Source organism: Hippocampus zosterae, chromosome 5, assembly GCF_025434085.1.
Source record: "Hippocampus zosterae strain Florida chromosome 5, ASM2543408v3, whole genome shotgun sequence".
NCBI lineage: Eukaryota > Metazoa > Chordata > Actinopteri > Syngnathiformes > Syngnathidae > Hippocampus > Hippocampus zosterae.
The window spans coordinates 13,114,792-13,135,972 of record NC_067455.1 but is presented as its reverse complement, the minus strand read 5'-3'; the positions used below and the strand labels follow the sequence as shown (position 1 = coordinate 13,135,972).

Genomic DNA, 21,181 nt, shown 5'->3' with positions numbered 1-21,181 from the left:
GAGGTGCGGAGGTGGTCGCAGACCTTTGGTTTACATTCATGCACACAGGCACAAAAAAGGTACAGGAAACTATCAACGTGTGTCTCTGACTAAATTAAAAAATGACACGATGACACGAAAAGATGACACGATCCCTGTTCATTGGGACATGCACAATGTTGTGATTTGCACGCCAGTGTAATAGTTGGCAAAGCCATTTTGTACAAATATATACTTTTATATACATATATAACTTATTTATTTTTAATGTGATGTCTTCGTAGTTGAAGCCAGTTTCAAAAGGTAAGGAAGAGAGCCTTGAAGTTTTCTGTCTGGAGTGCCTCTGACAGCTCCTACATGAATCAATAAAACTATCTTAGAAGATGGAAAAAGTATTCACACGTGCACCAAGTGAGCATATATTTTACAAGAGCAGGTTCCCAGACTTTCCTTGGAATAATGCCATCTCTAGCCACCCCCCACCCCTCCTCTCAGATTTTGTTGCCCCGAAGGTGTCTGTGACCACTTATTGCTGTGATGTGGATTATTTAAGGGTCCAGTCCCTTCTTGGGGCCCCCCTCACACCTGGCCCAGAGGGCTTCCAGACTGGGATTTAACTTGCCGGAGGCCTGCAGTTCTGGCCCAGAGGGAGACTTGTTTGCCTTCATCACCCCATCAGTGCAAATGGGAATGAGGTCACTCTTTCTGAGCTGCCTTTTTGTCATCTGGTTGAGCTACTTTATGTTCAGACACGCTGCAAGGTCACTAATATACCAGAGTAATTCAAGCTTCATTAGATTTAACCATTCTTCCATCCATGATTATAATAAATTAATAAATAAATAAAAGTATTGTGTACAGTTACATGAGTCACTTCTCAGATTTACTTTCCTGATGCGGATTGAGTATTTAAAACAATTGTTGGCATTGAAAATGATAAGTAATATGTATAATGTTGAATCTGTTACAGGGTCACACTGTTGTTACTATCATGAAATCTTAATGTCCTATTCTGGGTACACATTTTTGGGGGGGTCGTTGTTCATTTTCTGCACCGCTGAATAAGTGTAAAAATGACTACAATATAAAAGTCTTGATGGTTACTGACGGGTCACAGTCACATGTATAAAGAATAAAGCCTGTCCGAAGTTAAATGCCAAAACAATAAAGCACCCTTTGATAACATTGCTTATGGTTACATTTCGGTTACATAACCTAACAAGACTCAGATTGCTAATTTGAATCATCTTCCGTACCGCTTGATCCTCACTAGGGTCGCGGGGGGTGCTGGAGCCCATCCCAGCCGTCTCCGGGCAGTAGGCGGGGGACACCCTGAATCGGTTGCCAGCCAATCGCAGGGCACACATAGACGAACAACCATTCACGCTCACATTCACACCTAGGGACAATTTAGAGCGGCCAATCAGCCTGCCATGCATGTTTTTGGAATGTGGGAGGAAACCGGAGCACCCGGAGAAAACCCACGCAGGCCCGGGGAGAACATGCAAACTCTACACAAGGAGGCCGGAGCTGGAATCGAACCCGGTACCTCTGCACTGTGAAGCCGATAATTTGAATCACTCAAACTAATTCTTGACCTGCTCGGAAAAAAAGCACAATACTCCGAACTAATTGGACGATTTATCAACGTGTGCACACCTACTTTTGTTTGTACTGAAAATGTCGTGACTGGCATGTGCCTTGCTTTGCCCAGCTAAAACCTGTTATCTCGATGACTGGCACAGATGGCATCATGGAGTTAAGTGATAGTTGATGTTTTTGCAATGTAAATATCCGGATAAATGGTGTCTTATAAATGACACGATGTTGACTTCTGAATCAACCGAGAAAAGCGTCTTGGCGCTTCTTGTTTACGTCACAGCTTGGTCCGCACAACTAGTGGTGTGGCTCAGAACAACTCAGCTGGCTCCGGACGAGTTGGCTTTGGTTTTGTGAACTCACAAATGCAGCACGAATTCACCTGGCAGGCAAGTTCAACGGTAACAGAATTGCGACTTCAAACATATGTATGTTATGTACAATGTTACGTACTAGCAAGATTACTAGTAAGATTCAGAGTTAATTGTTTGTTTCTCTCCGACTCATACAGGCATGTTGGTCCTGAACTTTTTCTGTATTGTTTAATGTCATAGGCGTACAGCATCTGTAGCTGTTTGCTCAGTTATTTTTCTCTTCACCTTACATCTGCAGGCAGTATAGTTTTGTCATCATTGTTGTCACATCCTTTTGTGTTTTATCATTATTGATGTCATAACCTTCTGTGTCATATTCAGTCAGTTGGAAACCCAATTCATAAATTTTCTTTCATGAAATTCTTTCCAAAAGTTTTGAAATGCTTCATTCATGAAGCTTCATACATACAACTGGAGGACTAGTTACAGTCAACAAGTCAAGTCAAGTCAACAGTATTTATAGAGCACTTTCAAACAGCCATCGCTGTATAAAAAGTGTTGTACATGGAGCAATTTAACATGTACCTGTATGTGAGCCTTGTGAGGATAAGCGGATTGGAAAATGGATGGATGGATCTTCAAGAGTCAAACCGTCACCATCATAAAACGTTTGAGGCATCTCTACTAGTACCATGTTGGCATCATGGACATTTGCAACTTTCCTTAACTCATTCAGTACCAGCAAATTATGGACCAAGTCTGAAAAGATGTTTAAAAACGTCTTTGGGAGTGAATGAGTGAATTACATTAAATTCCATTTCCAGTTGTAGGGGCATCATCATACTTTTCACTTTGTGATTGTACTTTACATCCAAGCTAGAGATTCATGTCGCGGATGACTGTGGATGATTTCGTCACTATCCAATAAAAACGGTTTAACTGTTTGTTTTTTTCTACTGTTCCTGTTGTTTTCATTAATAAAATAATACATAATTTAGAAATACATGTTATTGTCAGGAACATTACAGGACTGGCGTCAAGCCAAACTTTTCCACTTGAGTGTGGCCCAGACAACAAACTAGAATGACTACAAAGAGATCCGATCTCAAGAGGGCCATCTAGGGAACTCTCTCTGTCGAGTTAGCAATGACGGAGGATCCCAAATAAATCCTAGAGGAGCATGAAGGCATGGCAAAGAAGACTGGGAAAGCACCTTTGTTTAGTTTTGATTACGATACCTGATTTGCAGGATTCTTCCACAGAAAGCACTTTCTCATCCATTTCACAAAGGGACATTGTTGTCAGGCAAGGTGCGCAGCCCCAAACTTTTGACAGTGTGCAACAGAATCCTGTTTTTGTTGCTATGACTATTTGGTGAGAATGAATTGAAAGCCCGGGCATCAGTGTCATAATGTGCTGCTGGAAGTTGTCGTTGGAAACTGTATTGTGTCATTTAGCCGTGTTACGTCTTGGCTCCTCTAGAGGTGTCTGACCTTTACTATTGCCCATTTGCATGAACACGTGTACATGTGGGTTATAGTGGGAGCAGTGATTTCCCTTTCTCAGAATGCTACAATGATAAACAGGAGTAGATAAAAGTGGACAGAGATGCAATCTTAAGGGTCTGATCAAGGAAATGTGTTGGAGAAAAAAAACTTGATGACTGACACATGTACAGTGAGCGAGCTTCCTATAAGAGCTGCAGCTTGCAGGAATGTCCTTGCTTTGCGATACATATTTCTTTACAGATGTTTTTTTTTTCCTCAGGGGTTGTTTAATTTCCATTTCTATTGCTATTTCTACTCATTTATAATATTTATAACCTGCTACTGCAGAAACCACTACATATTTTCTTAAATGAGTACCACACGTGTACATCCTCAATTCCGCTGGTGACATTTAGCCTCTTGTATGGTTTCTCTCCAAATGACTCCATGTGCCGTGCTCTGGCAACTCCATTAACTTGTTCCAAGTCTCAAAAGCTTTTGACTCAGCGACCTTTATATGAAAGGAAACCCTGACCCGGTGACATGGTTTTTGGTTAGATCATCGCAGTTACGCCCATCGTACCTCAGGTGAAACCAAGCAGAGCCCTTTCATGTCCTCCTCACATGGGTAAGCAATCTGTGCGGCACCATCGACGATGGCTTTTGATGGTCTTCTCCAAGATTTTGGGGTATTTTTTTTTTTTACAATGGAGATACTTGAAAGATTTGCTGTGTTTAATCTCCATTTCGGCCCATTGGAGTTTTCAGTCTCCACAATGTTTGTCCAGCAGGCATTTGGTGCTTGCGTTTGTATTTGTGAGTTTCGTCATGTCATCCTGTTTGGAGGAAGATGAAGCCTCCAACCACCCATCTTGCCTTTTGAGCTTCATTGTGATGGCAAAAGCGTGTGGTGGAATGGTGGTGTGATTATGCCATATTATGCTGCCAGGCTATGGCACTGGCCAGTGTGGTTAGGGGTCATGAAATTAGCCTTTGACCAGCCTTGTGAAGTCGTCTGGGACTCTTGACAACGTTGAAACAATCCCCAGAATCATGTAAGGCACCCAAAGACATTGTCAAGATCTAAGAAAATGTAATTTAGTTTCTTGGCCATTTGTCCTGGTGCTAGATGAGACTTGTGTACTTCACACACACCGAAGGCACTGAATCTAGCCTTCTCTACTAAGGTGTGAGCAAAGTCAATTTCCTTCAGGAATACTAAGAGTCTATGGGCAAGAACACTGAAGAAAAAAAAATCCTCAGCATTCAGAAGGCTGATCCGTCTTAACGGATTGATGTCTGAGGATTTCTTCTTATTGGGGATGAGGATCCCTCGTGCTCCACACCATCCCGTTGATATTATTCTTTTTTTCCTATACTATTTTCATTAAGTGCTCGATGTACATGAGAAGCACTAGCGTGTTCTTATGAAGCATGTGTGAAAGGCCAGTGCACTCAGGGTCTGCTGCTGTTATTGGCCATTTTACTATCTTGGCATCTGTTCTCCATGTAGGGAGCCTTGCTTCAATCTTTTGTTCAGGTGGTTGGATTGGTGGCATGTCATCTGAAATGGTGGCAGGCGCTTGGCTCTAATTAGTTTTGCCCACCACTGGTATATAGATTACCTATGTCATTGGTTCCCCACAATTATTACTTTTTTTTTTTGGTCATTAAAAAAAGCACACGGCTAACCAGCACCAGTGAGAATCATGCTGCTCTCCTGTGCTCTATTAACAGTTCAGTTCATTTGGGACGATGTCATTTGGTGGCTTTCCTCCAAAGTGTTTCCCTGTAAGAGATGATGGAGAAAAACTCATCAGTCATGCACTCAACATCTTTTCACTCATAACGTCTGACTATAGAGCGAGTTTTTCCATTTATCGTGTATAACATACTGGCATTATTATAACGGTTGTGTTATTTTTGTTATTTTGACTTCAAAATGGCGCCGCGACAGTGGCTGCCTTTCCAGCAGCTCCTATATTTTGTTGTTCTACTTGTTCCTTTCATAACTTTGCTGCTGTGAATAGGGAATTTCTCCATTGCGAGACGAATAAAGGTTTTCTTGTCATTTCTTATCTTAACTCAGGACATGAAATTTCTTCACAAGGCCTCCAGAGCTCACACATTCCGTGCTGTCTGATTTGTTTGTATGTCATTAGGGAATTTATTTTGGGCTTCTGCCCACAGTGAGTTGTCAAATGCCTGCAGATGTGTGCTTCATTTCAAAATGGAAGCATCTTCCTTATATAGTACTGCCGCTTTTGCGGCCTCAGTCTACGTCTGGCAGTCGGGTTGTTGACTGGAGATGTTTTGGCAGGGGCAAGTTGCTTTGCTCTAACGTCTGAACACAAGAGTATGCTCTCCATGAACATGTCTTAGCCAATATCTAGATCTGAAGGAATGAGCAATAAAGTTGTATTTTCATGCCAAAACAGACTTTTAATCAGACTTGGGTTTGAAGTAATGGAGCAGAAGAGGCTTAAGCGAAGTATGACAAAAAAAAAAAGCCAAGGAAAAATAACCAAGGCTTGTAGAGTTCATCCTTCAGAAGGTCATTGTACTGACAATTTGCATACGGATGCTTGATTTGGCTCGGGGGTCCCCGTACGACTTCAGAAGTGAGTTTGTTACTTGTTTTGTAATTGGAGGTTTGCACAATATCTGATGAATCCACTGACATGTTACAGAGGCTTTTAGGGTGCTTGAGCTTGTTGATTTGGGTTGAGGACTTCTATTTCTTCAATTTGTGGCTCTCATCTGTTGTTTCCAGTGAACTTCCCCCTTTTTTTTGTTATGTCTTTAAATGGATGTTAATGTTATTGCATAGGATGTTGAAATGTTGATGTTGGCAGCAGTTTTGTAGACAAAGGATCGACATGAAACACTTTCTATACTGCAAAGAGCTTTGAGTGAAGCATGTCCAGTTCACGTGCACGCACGTCCGACCCGTGAGTGCAGCTGCTTGCTAATGCACAGCATAGCAAGATAACGGCCCGAACGCGATGGAGATTTGGCTCCTTTCCCAAAGCGCTGATAAAATAAATTCTCCTCGATGACGGACTGTCCAACTGACCCAGTTTTGTATACATTTCAAAATTAAAAAGCGAAGGCGCAAAGTGATGAATGAGTTTGGGAAAGGAGACTCTTTTGTTGACTTTGCGCGTCTTTCCAGATAAGGTCGCTGTTGGAGCCAGCTGACTCATGTTGGCGCTGCCACCCAAACCTCAGAGATTTTCTCACCTTGGCAGCGGTCAAGGAGCAGCCCTTCCTGCACATTCCTGCGGATTTGCAGCATAATTGCTGTGGTTTACGGGAGAGAGCTCTTTAAGAAACACTTTGAGAACCACCGCTGGCGCTCAGATGCTGGCTTCGGGTCTTTCGTACAGAAGGTCTTTGCTTGTTGTCCTTACGGCCATGTGTTTTGTTCCCAGGCTGGCCTTTCCCATCGTGGATACATTTAAATTCCAATCATTGAGCTTTGAAGGCAGCTCACCGTCTGCCAGCATCTCATTACGTGACATCCATGCAAAAGGGGGCAGAGCGATGTTATTGTTGTACTTTGTGTGAGGTATTTTAGAGCTGCTCATGATTAACCCAAATGGAGGCCCACATTTTTGGCCCTAGATCAGTGCCTGAAGTGGACGCTGTCCTGCACAGCCTCAGCACTCACATGCTCTTCTTATTAATTCTCCCAACAATGTATTGATGATGTCTGTTACAGTAGAATGTTTTGAGGGGGTGGGGAGTGGGTCTCAGGCTATTTGCTATCATCCATTATATTATAAGAAAATCTAATAGATCTATTTTTTTCCTTTGCATTATTTTTGCCGGAAATATATACAAATCCAAATTGAAAGTAGGGATTCATTTTTGACAGAAGAAGCAACATTTTTCCCACCGTCTCCCACTGTAGTGCTATTTTAGGTGAAACGTAAATGCCTTTTCACACTGCACTTAGAACAGCGCAGTGTACCGTTGACCAATCCATTTGTTGGACATGTGGTGCCACAACACCATGCCATGACAGCATACGGGGTGGCCGTCTGGAACCGAGGCTGATGTGCCCGAATTGACAAATGCTCTAGGATATCATGAGTCTGACTTCTTTCTGCTAGTTCCATCTTTTTCTTATCTAGGGACCATTCAAGCGAGATAAATGATTGTCTGTCACACAGGACAAGCCGTAATACCCACAGAAAAGCTGTGCAAGCGCATGAGGAACATGCAAATTTCTCGCCAGTACACCAAAGCAGAAAATTGAGCCCAAAGCGTTATGAGGAAAGGATGCAAACCACTTGCCCACCATGTTGCGCTACAAATTTGGCTGAATGAATGAATGAATATAATTCTTTCATAATTAGTTTTAGTTGCGAATTTAAGCTTACGCTGGACGCTGCGGCATTATACACCACAGTCTCTAATTTGCTGCTGCACTGTTTATTTTGTTTTTTCTCTGCTAACCTCAAGCTACTTAGAATCATTTATTACTCATTGGCAAGACTCCCACCCTATCTTCACTCTCTGCTCACCAGGCATACCACCAAACGCACTACCCTTTCCAGCGGGTTTATTAACCTCTTCAATTCCAAAGTCAGCACTGCTTTTAGTGGGGTTTCTTTTCAACTTCCTACTCCAAACAAGTGGAACCACGGCTGCAAAATATAAATATAATAAAACTCAACTCATTCATCCCAATATCTTTCTTTAAAAGGTTAGTGCGGGATACTCTACATGATCCATGATCACTGCACTTGGTTTCAAGCCTGTTTAGAACCTTTTATTCACCATATGCAATGTGGAATGTAATGTTGTATGTATATGGGTGGGTGTGTGTGTGTGTAGTTGTATTTCCATTTACTCTCTTGTCTAATGCCAGGTCAGCATTGCAAATAAAACCCTCTGATTGCCTTGCCTGGATGGATACATGTTTAATGAAAAATAAAAATAACTAAATAAAATGTGTCTCCTACATGCCACATGCTGACACATTAACTCATTCAGTGCCAGCCAATTCTGGACCGAGTCTGAAAAGACGTTTAAAAACGCCTTTGGGAGTAAATGAGTTAAAAACAGGAACCCATCTTTCACAATAGTTGTTGGCAGGCCTTAATCACAAATAGGGGAAGTAAGTATGCCTCTCACGAAGGTGGCTGTTATGTGAATAATTAGCTGTTTTCCAGGGTTGCATTTTCCATAATGAATAGTAATTTTAGTTTTAGGTTGTTTTTTTTAAATAAGTTACAGTATCGTTTTTGCCTTAACAGGATAACTGCCCTCCATGTGGTTTGTGTATTTACATTTAAATGTTCTTCAAACCACCGCTGGCAGGAACTAATTCCATGACGAAGCATTTTTAACAACTCTGAGGGAAAGCTCACCGTTGCTGTGTTTTTAATAACATGTATAAATGTTTACGCATTTAATTTCTGTATCTGGCTACACAAAAGTGTGTTCAGATAATCGAAGCATTGGCTCATTTAGTGGTCAAGTTTGCGAGCGTTAATGCATTATCCGTCAGCAACTGAGCAATCATGTTGTTGAAAAGCCTCATCAAGGCCACAAATGTTCTAGTTAACCTATTATCTGCTCAAAATCTTTGTCGACCACACAGGGCATTTCCAAACCAGTACTCAGTCGGTGAGAGAAAAAGAATGTGGTTCATCATGGAAGTCTGAAAAGTTTGTTGCTTTGAGTTCTGAGCTGTTTGGATGCTGTATTTTGGAGGCAGTAGAGCAGCTGTTCATCATGTCATTCCCGCTGTCACCCATCCATCAGCAGTGCTCCCAAGCATAACGGGGGGGGGGGGGGGGGCATTAGAAGAGAGGGTGAGACTCACGCTGACTGAGGATGTTAATCACGTTTTTTATAAACATACTCTGATACTCTGATGTGGTCTACCCTGACTCTCCACATTGTCTACGGCGCCGCTCAGGGCTGACCGCACGAGAGGACTGTCAGGAATGCTCGGACTTGACATGTTGTGAGTAATTAACTCTGATTGATAAAAGATGAACTGTAGCGTTCACAGACACACACGTGCGCGGCGCACACACACACACACACGCACGGTCATGTGCATACAACGGCTGCACCTGGGAATTATGGCTTATCTGTCTCACACTGATGATTACCCCACACCTTCAAAGATGAGAAGCATATGACTGAAGGTGCAGCCTGTCATCTGATCATAACATGAGAAGCAGTTTAACATGACCAAGTGAAGATTAGTGTGTACTACTGAGGAGCTCTCAGTTAAGCCAATTTAAGTCTAGGACCGAGCTGTTGGTCAGATAAGTCCTGTTTCATTGGGTCATTGTGTCCACTTGAAATGTTAGATCTACTCAAAACTCATCCCTTGTGATTTTGAAGCAAGTGTCATGAGTCCATGTTTGTTTTGTCTTCGTTCTTAGTTGTAGACACTTGGAACGGCAATGTTTTTGCAGGTGAAGAACTTAACATTTCTTGTAAAATATGGAGCAAAAGTTGAACAATCGGGATTCTGGCATGAAAATAGGACAAGACACCAGATAGCTGACGATTTCACTCAGCCTTTTTTTTTGTCTTTTCATGAGGGTATTAGCGATGGCAAGCCCAAGAAAAAGCTTGAAGATTTACTGCACTTTTTATTACTAGTCTCCAATTGAATTCCTTTTCTAGTTACAATCACGACCAGTTACAACAAAATGTGGCTCGCTTATATCACGCAAATATCTCAATATGGAAAGCTGTCTCATTGGACCTGGAGTAACTGAATTTTACATTTTTAACAAATATTTCTGATAGTTGATTGGGCGTAAACATTTTTTTCAATGTTACCACGTTTTCTTTGTTGTCCAGTCCCCCCCTCACCCTTCCCATTAGCTGATTAATGGAGATAGTAGCTTCCAGCTGGACTCTCATCCTGTTAGTGTGAACGCATTAACCCCTTGTGTGTGCAGCAGTGACCAATGAGGCTCTATTTCGCACCTAATGTTTGAGGGAAAAAAAAAAGTTTTGTCAGTTCAGCTGTACTTCTCCTTCCCCTCGCGGGTTCCCTCCTTAACAGAAGCCCCACGATTGTCTGACCCGAGCTCTTCCCCACTGAGATCCCTTGGCTCTTATTTTCCTCTTATTTATGTATCCGCTTACACATGGAAGTCATGTCGGTGTCCATCGAGGCGGTCTACTCAAATATTTTCCTTACAGTCGTGTCGGCTGACTTGAGGGATGAGTGTGCGGAGTTGTTTTTTCAAGTTTCCCCCGGACAGTAGCTCAAATTTCTTTGCGGGGCACAGTAACATAATTAACACCTTTCACCACAACACACATTTGTTTGTGGTGTGTGTGTGTGTTCCATGTTAGATGTGGTCAAGCTCCTTTCCATTCATAAACAGGCTACATTATTTGATTTTGAAGTGACAGATCATTCACGAATGAGTATTAAAAAAAAAATTACAATATGTGTATGTAATTTATTCCAACATGAATTGCTCTTCATTTGAAAATATTAACGAACCCGTTTTTTAAATGCAAACTGTAAAGAAAGGTCATCCATCCATTGAATTAAGTTAGACAAATATGCCATGAGCTAAATTACGACAAACTAAAACGATATATTTTAAATGCTTTACCATATCAGAGTAAAACAGTTCCAGTGAATTCAACAGCTATTGTCCTGAAGTGACTGTTAGTAGGCCAGATTAAAGAAAAATCAAATTGCACTGTGCTTTTCCGACCGCTGGGCTACATTGTGTGCTTTAGTGTGACCCAAAACAAAAACAAAAAAAACTACTTTCCAAAGTGGCCAAGACAACCTGCTGTGCATTGGCACTGAAATTATTTGTAAAAACATTGGAAATTTCAAAGTGCTTAGTGCTTCCACTTATTTTGAGAAGAACACTCAGTACTTACAAGAAGAAAATACTGTAATAAAACATCACTCACTGAATGATTATCTAAACCATATCCTCCATGTCATTTTTTCCCTCCTCAGCTCTTGGACAAATCATGTTGTTTGTGGATGGCATGAATGGCCTCATTGCGCATAAAGAAATAGTCCAATGGCTTTACTCCCTTGCCGGAACCAAGGTAAGATTTTTTTTTTAAAGGTATGGTTTCTGAGTGCTATCTTCATTTTTAAAAATAAATAAAAGTATGATTTCTGAGTGCTATCTTCATTCTACCAGTGCTTGGTGTCCACTGCCTGACTACATTGTACAATTCCAAACTGCCTTCTTTTAACCTTCACGTTGTAGTCAACTCAGCCCCCTAGTGGCCAGATAGCTGCTGCATGTGCAACTATGAGTGGAACTTCCCTTGTTAAATTTTGGAGTATGTTTTAATTACTTGTTTTTGTTATCTTTTTCATCGAGTAATTGCTTTTGTATTTGTGTTTATAGAGAAGTATAGCATTCAGTTTAATTTCGGCTTTAGAGCATCGTACACTAACACCATTTCCTGACAGGCTCTTATCTAGTCAGCCAAGAGAGGACATTTTGATAAGACTTGTGGACTGTTTTTATTTAGTATCAGTTGTGCTTCTCTTTTAATGTGCAGTTCCGTCTGGTGGTGAAGACTGCGCTAAAGCTCCTGCTGGTGTTTGTGGAATACACAGAGTCAAATGCCGCCCTGTTCATTCACGCCGTGAACGATGTGGATGCCAAAAGAGGTACGTGATGCTCAGGAAAACCAGAGGACTCAAAACAGAGTGGATCAGTAACAAATTAGTCTTATTTCACTCGTTTTTGTACAGTGAAGTCACTAATTGCAGAGGCATGCATCTTAATTAGATCAGTGCATTGGTAGAGTTAAAGCATAATCTCATTCAAATCCACATGTTGAATGTATTAATAAACCTTGAAATGAGTTTACTGATGGCACATCTCCAAAAAATCTTGTAATTGATCAGCAGCAAATTATACAGTACCTCTCTATAGAGGGTCTTCTCCTGCCTGTACCAGATGTTTTTTTAATTAACATGAAGGTACTCTTCTGTTGAGTAAAAGTGAAATCTTGCTCTTGTGCAAAAAAAAAAAAAAAAAAAAAAGAATTAAAGCAACCTTTTGTGGATCTGCTCCGGAGCTGAATGAATGTATTGCAACACTCTCTCAAAAGGTTTTGTGTAAATTGGTTTGCAAAATCCTGCTTGCTACTAAAAGATGAAAGTGTAACCTCCTTGGTTCAGGTAATTTAAAGAAATAGATGTTTTCTTGTTATTCAGCAACACCAAGCCATTTTCAGTAGGATCCCAAACAGTTGAGTCAAACTACAAGTTGCGCAAACAACGCGGCCAACACAGGAAGTGATGTCATATTTCTATTGTGGCGTGCAGCGTCCAACTTACATTTTTTTTCTTATTGAAGATGTTGGGCAGCACGGTGACATACCGGTTCGCGGGTTTTCCTCACAGTCAAGAGTTTCTGGGTTGAAATCTCATCACTCCCTTTTTATGTGACATTTACGCATGTTTCCCCCCATGCTTGGTTGTCTTTCCATACTCCTACATTCTCAAAGCATGCATTTAATTGAAGGCTTGACATGCTTTTGAAATTGTCCAGAGGTGTGAATAATTGTTTTTCCATACCTGCCCTGTGATTGACTGGCAACCAGTCCAGGGTGTAACCCACGTCTTGTCAAAAGTCAGCTGAGATGGGCTGCAGCTCACCAGCGACCCAAATGAGGACAAGTGATGTTAAAGGAGCATCTTGTGTCTCTGTTTGACTATTTCAGGCACAAAAGCATGGGGGAACATCATGGAGATCCTGAATGAGAAGGACGGAGTGGATACAGAATTGCTGGTATATGCAGTGACACTCATCAACAAGGTCAGTAGATTATTCGCAAACAGTTTTTGTGCGCCAGATTAACAAAAAAAAAGTAGTATTGCCAGACACTTTCTGTTTGGTAATGCTTTTAGGTGTTGTGCATTTGGTTGTGTAAAGTACATTGAGTTGCCTTGTGTATGAAATGTGCTATATGAATAAATTGTCATTTAGGGTTTGGATGAGGCATATTAGTTTCCCATGAATCTGATTTCTCATCAAATGAGTTTGAACAGCTGCTTCCAGCTTATGTGTATGTGTGTGTTTTATTTTGGTTTGCAAGTCCGATTCGTATCTGTTATTTTTACATTTTGCGGGACCTCTGCTCTTTGCATTATGTTTGCTATTAACGGTCAGGCCCTATCCTTATTTGGTGAATAGAAGATAAATATAGATAGAGCTGCATAGCGTGCCTTTCATACCCAAGAGCCGTGACCTAAACCCCATCAAAAGTGATTGCGTTTGATTAGAACAGACACACTAGAAATAGCCTTGAGTGATCTCTTGAGTGTTTGCAAGGCTGAGGAACTGAGCCCTGCGACGAATAGCGAAACATTTAATCACGGACAATTTTTTTAAATTGCCTATATTTATAACTTAATCTGTAGATGTACCACAATGATCCTCAAAGACTTTATTACCCTTTTAAACTCATTTTACAATATTCTCCCTCCAAATAAATGTTGCAAAAACTGTATGTCCTCAAAATAGGAGACGTATTCCATGTGCTGTTTGATCTTTGGTTCACCAGAGATGTAATGGTCAGGTCTTCCAATACAATTTCCAATGTGTCATTTTCTACTCCTCACGGATTTTTTTTTTCTTCACAGATCCCAATATGTGCTCCTTTCATTCACTTGCATTTTGCATTTCTCATGGGGCTCTTACGTGTGTTTGCGTGTGTTTGTTTCAGACACTGGCCAGTCTGCCTGATCAAGACTCTTACTATGACATGGTGGACTGTCTGGAGGATCAGGGTATTGAGGCCTTGGCACAGAGGCACCTGAGCAGGAAGGGCTCTGACCTTGACCTTGTAGAGCAGTTAAACATCTATGAGGTGAGGAAGAATGGTGAAACATTTTCTATTATGATCTGATGGAAACCCTGTTATTGTGAGTGTTACTTGTCGTGTTCCGTGTCTTGCCCCAGACGTGTCTCCGCCGTGAGGACGGTGACGATGAAACACAGTTGCCTCCGAGCGGCAAGAAGGAGCGCCGGCGGGCGAGCATGGGTGGTACCAACGAGCGGCGCGGCCTGGAGAGACGACGCAGCCGGAGGCATTCTCTCCAAAACAACAGAAGTCACGGCCCGGCGCCGGCATCGCCATGCGGCGCCTACACTCATGGAAGCAGCCACCGGCCATTTGGTGGCCAGCATGTTGAAGACATCCGCGAAAGGTGAGGAGCACAGTGGAGGAAGGGAGGAGATGCAAAAGCTTCAATTTTGACTTCGATTTTCAGGGATTATTAAGAAGTGACTCCGCTATCGTAGTTCAGAACATAATGCAGTGTCTCTGTAAATTACAATAGCATTGAAAGTTTCAGTAGGTATATGAAAAAAATTAAGCCCAGATTTACGGCAATATTACAGTCTACTTTTGTTTTGATGAATAATTTATTTTGGCTAACGAGAACTCAAAATGTCGCTAATTGTATAGTGGTACACTCGTCTGAATTGTGTGCGGTCAGCGTGGGTTCGGTTCCCGCTCAGTGACGGTATGGATGTGGGTGTGAAGGGTTGTTTGTCTCTATATGTGCCCTGCAACTGACTGGCGACCAGTTCAGGGTGTCGCCCGCCTTCCGCCCAAAGTCAGCTGTAATAGGCTCCAGCAACCCTGTTCAGGATAAACACTGTTTGGATAAACACTGATGGAGAACCCAAAATTCATCATCTCAAGAAAATGTAATGTTGATTCCGGCCAATGATAATATGTCTCTGGATCGATAGCAAGGAATAGGACGCATGGTCACAAGGTTTCGCATGATAGAATCCAGACGTAGACAGACAATTCCTTTGATCCATAGGGTAGAGCAGAACCCAGTGGTAATGCGAACAGCACACCAAAAGAAAAGAGGTACTGACCCTCTGGTGACACTGGCTCTTATACCCGCCCCGGGTGAACAAGGGGTCACTGCTGATGTTGGTATGCATACTTGAACTGCGCATGCTCGAAGGAGCATTCTGTGCTGTTAGGCACAGCTTTGGCGGTCAGCGGGGATGATGTAGAATTAAAGCCGGGGCTCCAAAACAGCACTACAGTGTAGCATTCGGAGACGGTCACTTTAAACTTGCTATTGATGGCCGCTCCCCAATCGTGAACGGGATGAGCAGCCAAAAGACCAGATAGATGGAGTCGCCCCTTTGCATTAAATATAAAATTCATATTGGAAAAGAAGAAAGAAACAAGCAACATCTGCTGAATATAGCACAAATATTTGGCACTGTCAGCAGCATGTTATTATTACAAATTATTCGTGACATTCACTGTCTATCTCCACCGAAGCTTCCTCCAGTATGTAAAATGTGTGTTTTATCCATTGTAAATATATCATGGTATGATTGCAGGAAGGATGGAAACTAAAGTCAATTGCACTCTTGTTGTATATTGTTGCCCACTCCTCCCTATCAAAGCAATAGGGGAAAAAAAATGTGTGTTCTTCCATTTTTATCAATGCCAGTCCGCAGACAAAAATAGTGTCACATTTCAATCTCTGCATTCATATTGTGGGTCTTGCCTCTTCTATTTAAACTATCACCTGATCACCGCCAGTCTTGATGCATCACATCCCCGCCAGGTTTTGAAATCGCATACCAATTAAACCCTCTGGTAGCTCCTAGGTCTGGCCCGTCATGTGATACCTGCCCACTACAGGAAATTCTAGCGGCCTTTGAAGATCAACCTTTTTTCCATTTTGTTAATGAAAGCCAGAAGGCCCATGTGAGCAATGGATCTAAATAGAAAGCGGTCAACAAAACTCATCTGTGAGGAGACGGAATAGGAAATAACCCTTCTACAGCCTTTCACGCTACCATCAGTGGCTTGAATCACCACCTCGGTCACAATCATTAACAGATTGTAGGCATTATAATATTTGACATACCTGCAAATACCTCCTGTGTCTTGATCCATTTTTACCTCGGCTAGGGATGTTGTATTCCCATCTCTGTAAATTGATTAACTTGTTTTCATTTGGTTCGTTTGATTGTTACTCAAATCCACTTAAGTCATCGAACAATACTGCCACCTAGAGGACGCATTTAAGATAAGATATCCTTTATTTGTCCCACACTGGGGAAATTTACAGCCTCCAGCAGCAAGAATGTGGGTAGAAAGAAAAAAAAAAATCAAACACCGTTCAATTAAGTGCAATATAAATACAAAATTGATAAATCACAGTGCTATTAACAATTGCTTTTCACCTCATTTAACTATTATTATTATTATTGTTATTTTTATTCAGCAGCCTGACAGCAGTCGGTAGGAACGAGCGTCGGTATCTCTCCTTCTTGCAGCGGCGATGTAACAGTCTCTGGCTGAAGGAGCTACCAAGTGCTGTCAGGGTGGGCTGGGGTGGGGGGGAGGGGGTGGGAGGCATCCCTCTGTTGCCCACCTCCTCCAAAGTGTCAAGGGAGCAGCCCAGAACTCTTTGCCATTCTCTTTCTTCATTCGTGGTCTCGTCTTTTTCTGGTCTTTTGTTATGTCAACCAGAATGTATGATGATTGGGAATTGCATTTTTGTCACGTATCATTAAAAAAAAATCATACAAATTGCGATAATCCATGTGGATGCAGGCTCAAATATTCGCTCTAAATGTATCATGGAAATTTTTTACAGTGTTCAGACATTCACAGCACTGTGTAATAGGTCATATGTTACCACAAGCTTTCTTTCTCTAGTGACTATTTTTCATAGCAGTAAATATAAATTGCAAAATATTGCCGTATTTTTCAGAGTACAAATCGGAAAAGTATACCATTATTAATACAAGGAGAAGTCAAAAAGTGTCACGAAGAAGAAAAAAAATTACACAGAGGAGCACTGGACTGTGATTCGCATTTTCAGGGGAAATGTATTGAACAAGAACCGAGACCCAAGAACAGGAGAGCTTGGATTCGCATCCAACATCCACGTTCCCTAATCATGTTGAAGACAACGAACGAGTTCCAATTGAATTCGAAAATTCGCTTCTAACAATGGAAACCTTTTTTTTTTAATTTGTTTAAAACGACTTACTTACTTTGAATCACGTGTAGCATTGTGACCAAATATAAAATCCTGTGGATGTGTACTTGATATTCATTCAGCCACAGGGTCCAAAAAATAACCAGCCAACTTAACATTCTTGCACCCTATCCTTAATCTTCTACACTTGTAACTAACTACCTGCTTGTTGCACGGGTGTATGTTCAGTGTTTCCCACAAAATTCCATAAAATTGGAATAAAGCCTCCACCACAGCACTTTGATATCTAGTTTGCTTTTTTTAACCCCTGTTGAACAGAATGAACACAAACACGAGGCACACAATGTCACATGACAAACTGTACTTTTATGTGTTTACATATACTGTACTGTACTCATTTTGGATTCAATGCCTTCCAGATGTGGAAAAAGTGAGTGGTGAAATACCCCCACCGAGAAAAACTTGACAAGGGAAACACTGAAAGTTGCCCCGATGTTTGTGTTGTCTTTTCAACGTCGTTTTTGAAAGTCATCTCTTCACTTTGCCTGTCGACCTTCTTGTTCCTACGTCCTCCCTTTCCTTCCTTTCAACCCTCAAACCTCCCCTACAACAGTGATGAGGAGGAAGAAGGACAGGAGGCGGAGGATGAAGGAGAGGAGGATGAGGAGGACGAGGATGAGGCAGATGGTGAAAATCATCCAGTCATTGAGTCCTCTAGGCAGGATGATCACAGGTATTGTCGGCAAACAACTCTGTCCTCGGTGGGATGCAACCCATCATTCGCTTTGCCTTTGCCATGCCGTTTGGTACACTAGCCAACACCTCTAACTGGTTAGCAGTCTAAGACGGCTTTCACAAATAGATCATTTTCCACAGACGAGCAACCATTTTCCCATAAAGCATAACAATAAAGAGCGCAAAGAATAGGACTGAGCTTAAACCAGACAACAGTGGGAGCCCGAATTCGGTCTCTCAAAATATGATTTGTGACTTCATTGTTGCCATAATATTTCAGCCAGGCTTGGTGAATGTGAATCACCCACTGTGATAAACGTCTAATTGTAATTCTTGGTATTTTTCATTTTGAAGGCTACTGTTTCTTGGCTGTCCAATGGGTTCGCATCCTTTTCCTCAAGGTTTACTCCATTTAGCTAGCGTTAGCATTGAGCAGCCACTTAGCTAGCATTAGCATTGAGCCGCCATAATCGGTTCAACGGTAAAGTGTTAATTCAGTATTTGATCCTTTTGATTTGGCTCAAGAAAATGGTGCTCTGCTCGGTTCAGTCTTGTTTTGTGCCAAAAGACAGAAAGTTGATCGGCAAGAGCACGACATCCTTTTTTGTGTCTACTGCAAAACAATAGTCTAAAGTGGACCCCAAATAAGCACATAACCATCACCATCACTGATGTCAATAGTGTTTTAATTGTAGATTGAATCCATGGTAAATGTGCTCCTTTTTCATTCCTTCCTGTCTCCTTCATGCTTTGGTGCCGTTTTTCCACCACTGTTTCTGAAACGCCTCCTTTCCCACCACAATTTGTCTGACATCCTTAAGGACGTGGTTGGAGGGGAATGAAGAAAAACGTTGTTACCTTTTTTTTCCGCAATTGCGGGAAAGTTATTTTGAGATTTTTATCACTCGTCTGTCTTTCATTTTTTTTTATCCAAGCCACTGTTAACACAAGACAAGTCAACAACTATATTTTAAGACCTAAGGGATTTGAGTGTGAGTCACAGTCTCAGCAGGGAATGGGTTAAGGTTTGCTGTTGACAAAGAGGTATTACAAGAATATTGCGATGGGAATTACAAGAAACGAGTTGCGACCGCAGGGTTAAAGTTCAAATACTGTGAGGATGGAGCACTTGAATGAAGAAGACGGAGTCATTTCAAAAGAATAAAGTGGCAACTGTCGGGCAAAACGTTTCTTTACAAGAAAAAAATTGTGGTTTTATGAGGAATAAAATACAAACATTAAAAAAGTGAATGATAATAAAGTAGCAATATTTTGAGGAAAATTGACCCGAAAGCAATTAAGATTGGAAGAAAATACAGTACTTATACAATCCCAAATATCATTTAAAAAAATGCGTGGAATCCCCTCTGAGAAAAAAAAACGCTTATAATGGACTTTATCTACTATGACTCTTGTCTTTTTTCTTTTTTTTTTGTGGTGTTACAAACAACTGTCTCATTTCAACTTTTGGCACTTTGTTTCACACTTTCTTCCATCTTCAGTCTGACAGAAGCATCTCACACTCTTAGAAAGACCTGCTGGGCTGAAAGGTAAAAGCAGTCAAACATGATTGATGCTTTTTTAGAGATTATGAACCTTGTCACTACGTTCGACAGAAACTGGCTTTCTGCTTTCTATTTTTGTTCTTGGCTTTGCAGTCATTTCTGCTTGCTTGCTGTCAAATTGCTCAGTGGACTACGTTTGCTACTTGCAAATACTCCTCCTTACTCCTATCTAAGGCTATGTTGTATTAATAGTTGCTGCTGCCTTGAACTTAACATGGTGTTCGGACGGCGCAGTAAGTCTTGTTATAACGTCTGAATGAAGAAGAACTCTAGTCCACTCAGAATGGCTGATAAACCGTTTTGAGTGGATTTTAAGTTCTGGATATATTACATGAATTGCCTTAACATGACTCTAGTATTAAATTAATAAAATACATAAAGAACACGAAGTAGGACTAGATATGTATTTTACTTGCTTTGAACATGTAAACTGTGCTAAATGATGACTGTTTTGTCTGTAAAGGTTTTTTTTCTTTACTTTTTACTTCCTGCCAAATTGCTGTCATCTGTTCAATAAACAAACCAAAGATTTCAGAGTAGGTATATCATATTTTAGTAATTCTATCAACCCCCACACTGGTCTTCACTCACAAATGCACCCATTTGTGGATTTATAATGCTAGCTTCTGTTATTCGCCAAAACACAACTATTGTTTTTGTGTTTAGGCCAAAACAATTAAAAAGTATTACTAGAAGCAACATCTTGTGGCATGTCTGTGTCGAGAAACTATGTTGAATTGAGTTTCACTGTTTCATTTGGACAAACAATTCTTTGCTGCCATTGTGCGGCACCTTGCTTTCAATTACCTCACTTGAAGTGAGTTGTGGGATTTCATGTAGACAGAAATAGTGCTCTTGCAGTCACCTTTTGGCCTCAATAATTCAGAGCCTTTTTTTCGTTGTGTTCATTGTATCTTCTGTTTACAGGGTTAGTTCCGATGGAGCACCACAGCCAGGCATGAACCAGACTCCAACATCACCCATCCATCGCTTTACTAGTACGGCAACCTGCACCCCAGAATCTAAAACTGAAAGGTAGCCCTGGATGAGAAAGTAAACTATGTAAACGTATCAACAACTCCCAACATATGACTACTGTATCTTTACACTTAATGCGTGCAGACCTGCTTTAGGAGGCTTGCTGAGCTCCTCGTACAGGCAGCATCAGGACTCCTTGGCTGCAGAGAGGGAGAGGAGGCGCATGGAACGAGAGGAACGACTACAGAGGATCGAAAGGGAGGAGAGGGACCGCTTTAAGTCAGTCTCACTCTTGCAAAACACAGCAGCGTTTTTGTATTGGGAACCGGGAATAATTTTTGCTTTAACCATCTCAGTCGAGACTATGTTGACAAAAGGGAAGCGGCAAGACAAGCCAGAGAGGAAAGGTGGGTTGTATTTGATACACTTTGGTTGACATTAACTCACAATATTTTTACAGTTGCATTGATTAATTAAACTAAAATAAAAAATCGTTCAATTCTTTTATTTCAAGAGAGCAGATGCAAAGAGAGTTTC

General features: G+C 41.3%; 1 protein-coding gene across 7 annotated transcripts in view; it reads left to right on the top strand.

Annotated features, from left to right (window-relative positions):
* fhod3b (formin homology 2 domain containing 3b) overlaps positions 1 to 21,181 on the top strand; it is a 96,096-nt gene that overhangs the window by 53,243 nt on the left and 21,672 nt on the right. For 3 of the 7 annotated variants that reach the window (XM_052066316.1, XM_052066317.1, XM_052066322.1), the window contains 10 exons: positions 11,355 to 11,449; positions 11,918 to 12,029; positions 13,091 to 13,185; positions 14,096 to 14,239; positions 14,332 to 14,579; positions 17,980 to 18,099; positions 19,604 to 19,651; positions 20,594 to 20,701; positions 20,789 to 20,923; positions 21,001 to 21,051. In XM_052066316.1, coding sequence (XP_051922276.1) covers positions 11,355 to 11,449; positions 11,918 to 12,029; positions 13,091 to 13,185; positions 14,096 to 14,239; positions 14,332 to 14,579; positions 17,980 to 18,099; positions 19,604 to 19,651; positions 20,594 to 20,701; positions 20,789 to 20,923; positions 21,001 to 21,051 — 1,156 coding nt within the window. The remainder of the gene's footprint in view (positions 1 to 11,354; positions 11,450 to 11,917; positions 12,030 to 13,090; positions 13,186 to 14,095; positions 14,240 to 14,331; positions 14,580 to 17,979; positions 18,100 to 19,603; positions 19,652 to 20,593; positions 20,702 to 20,788; positions 20,924 to 21,000; positions 21,052 to 21,181) is intronic. The other 4 variants (XM_052066319.1, XM_052066320.1, XM_052066318.1 and 1 more) reach the window with 3 other exon arrangements.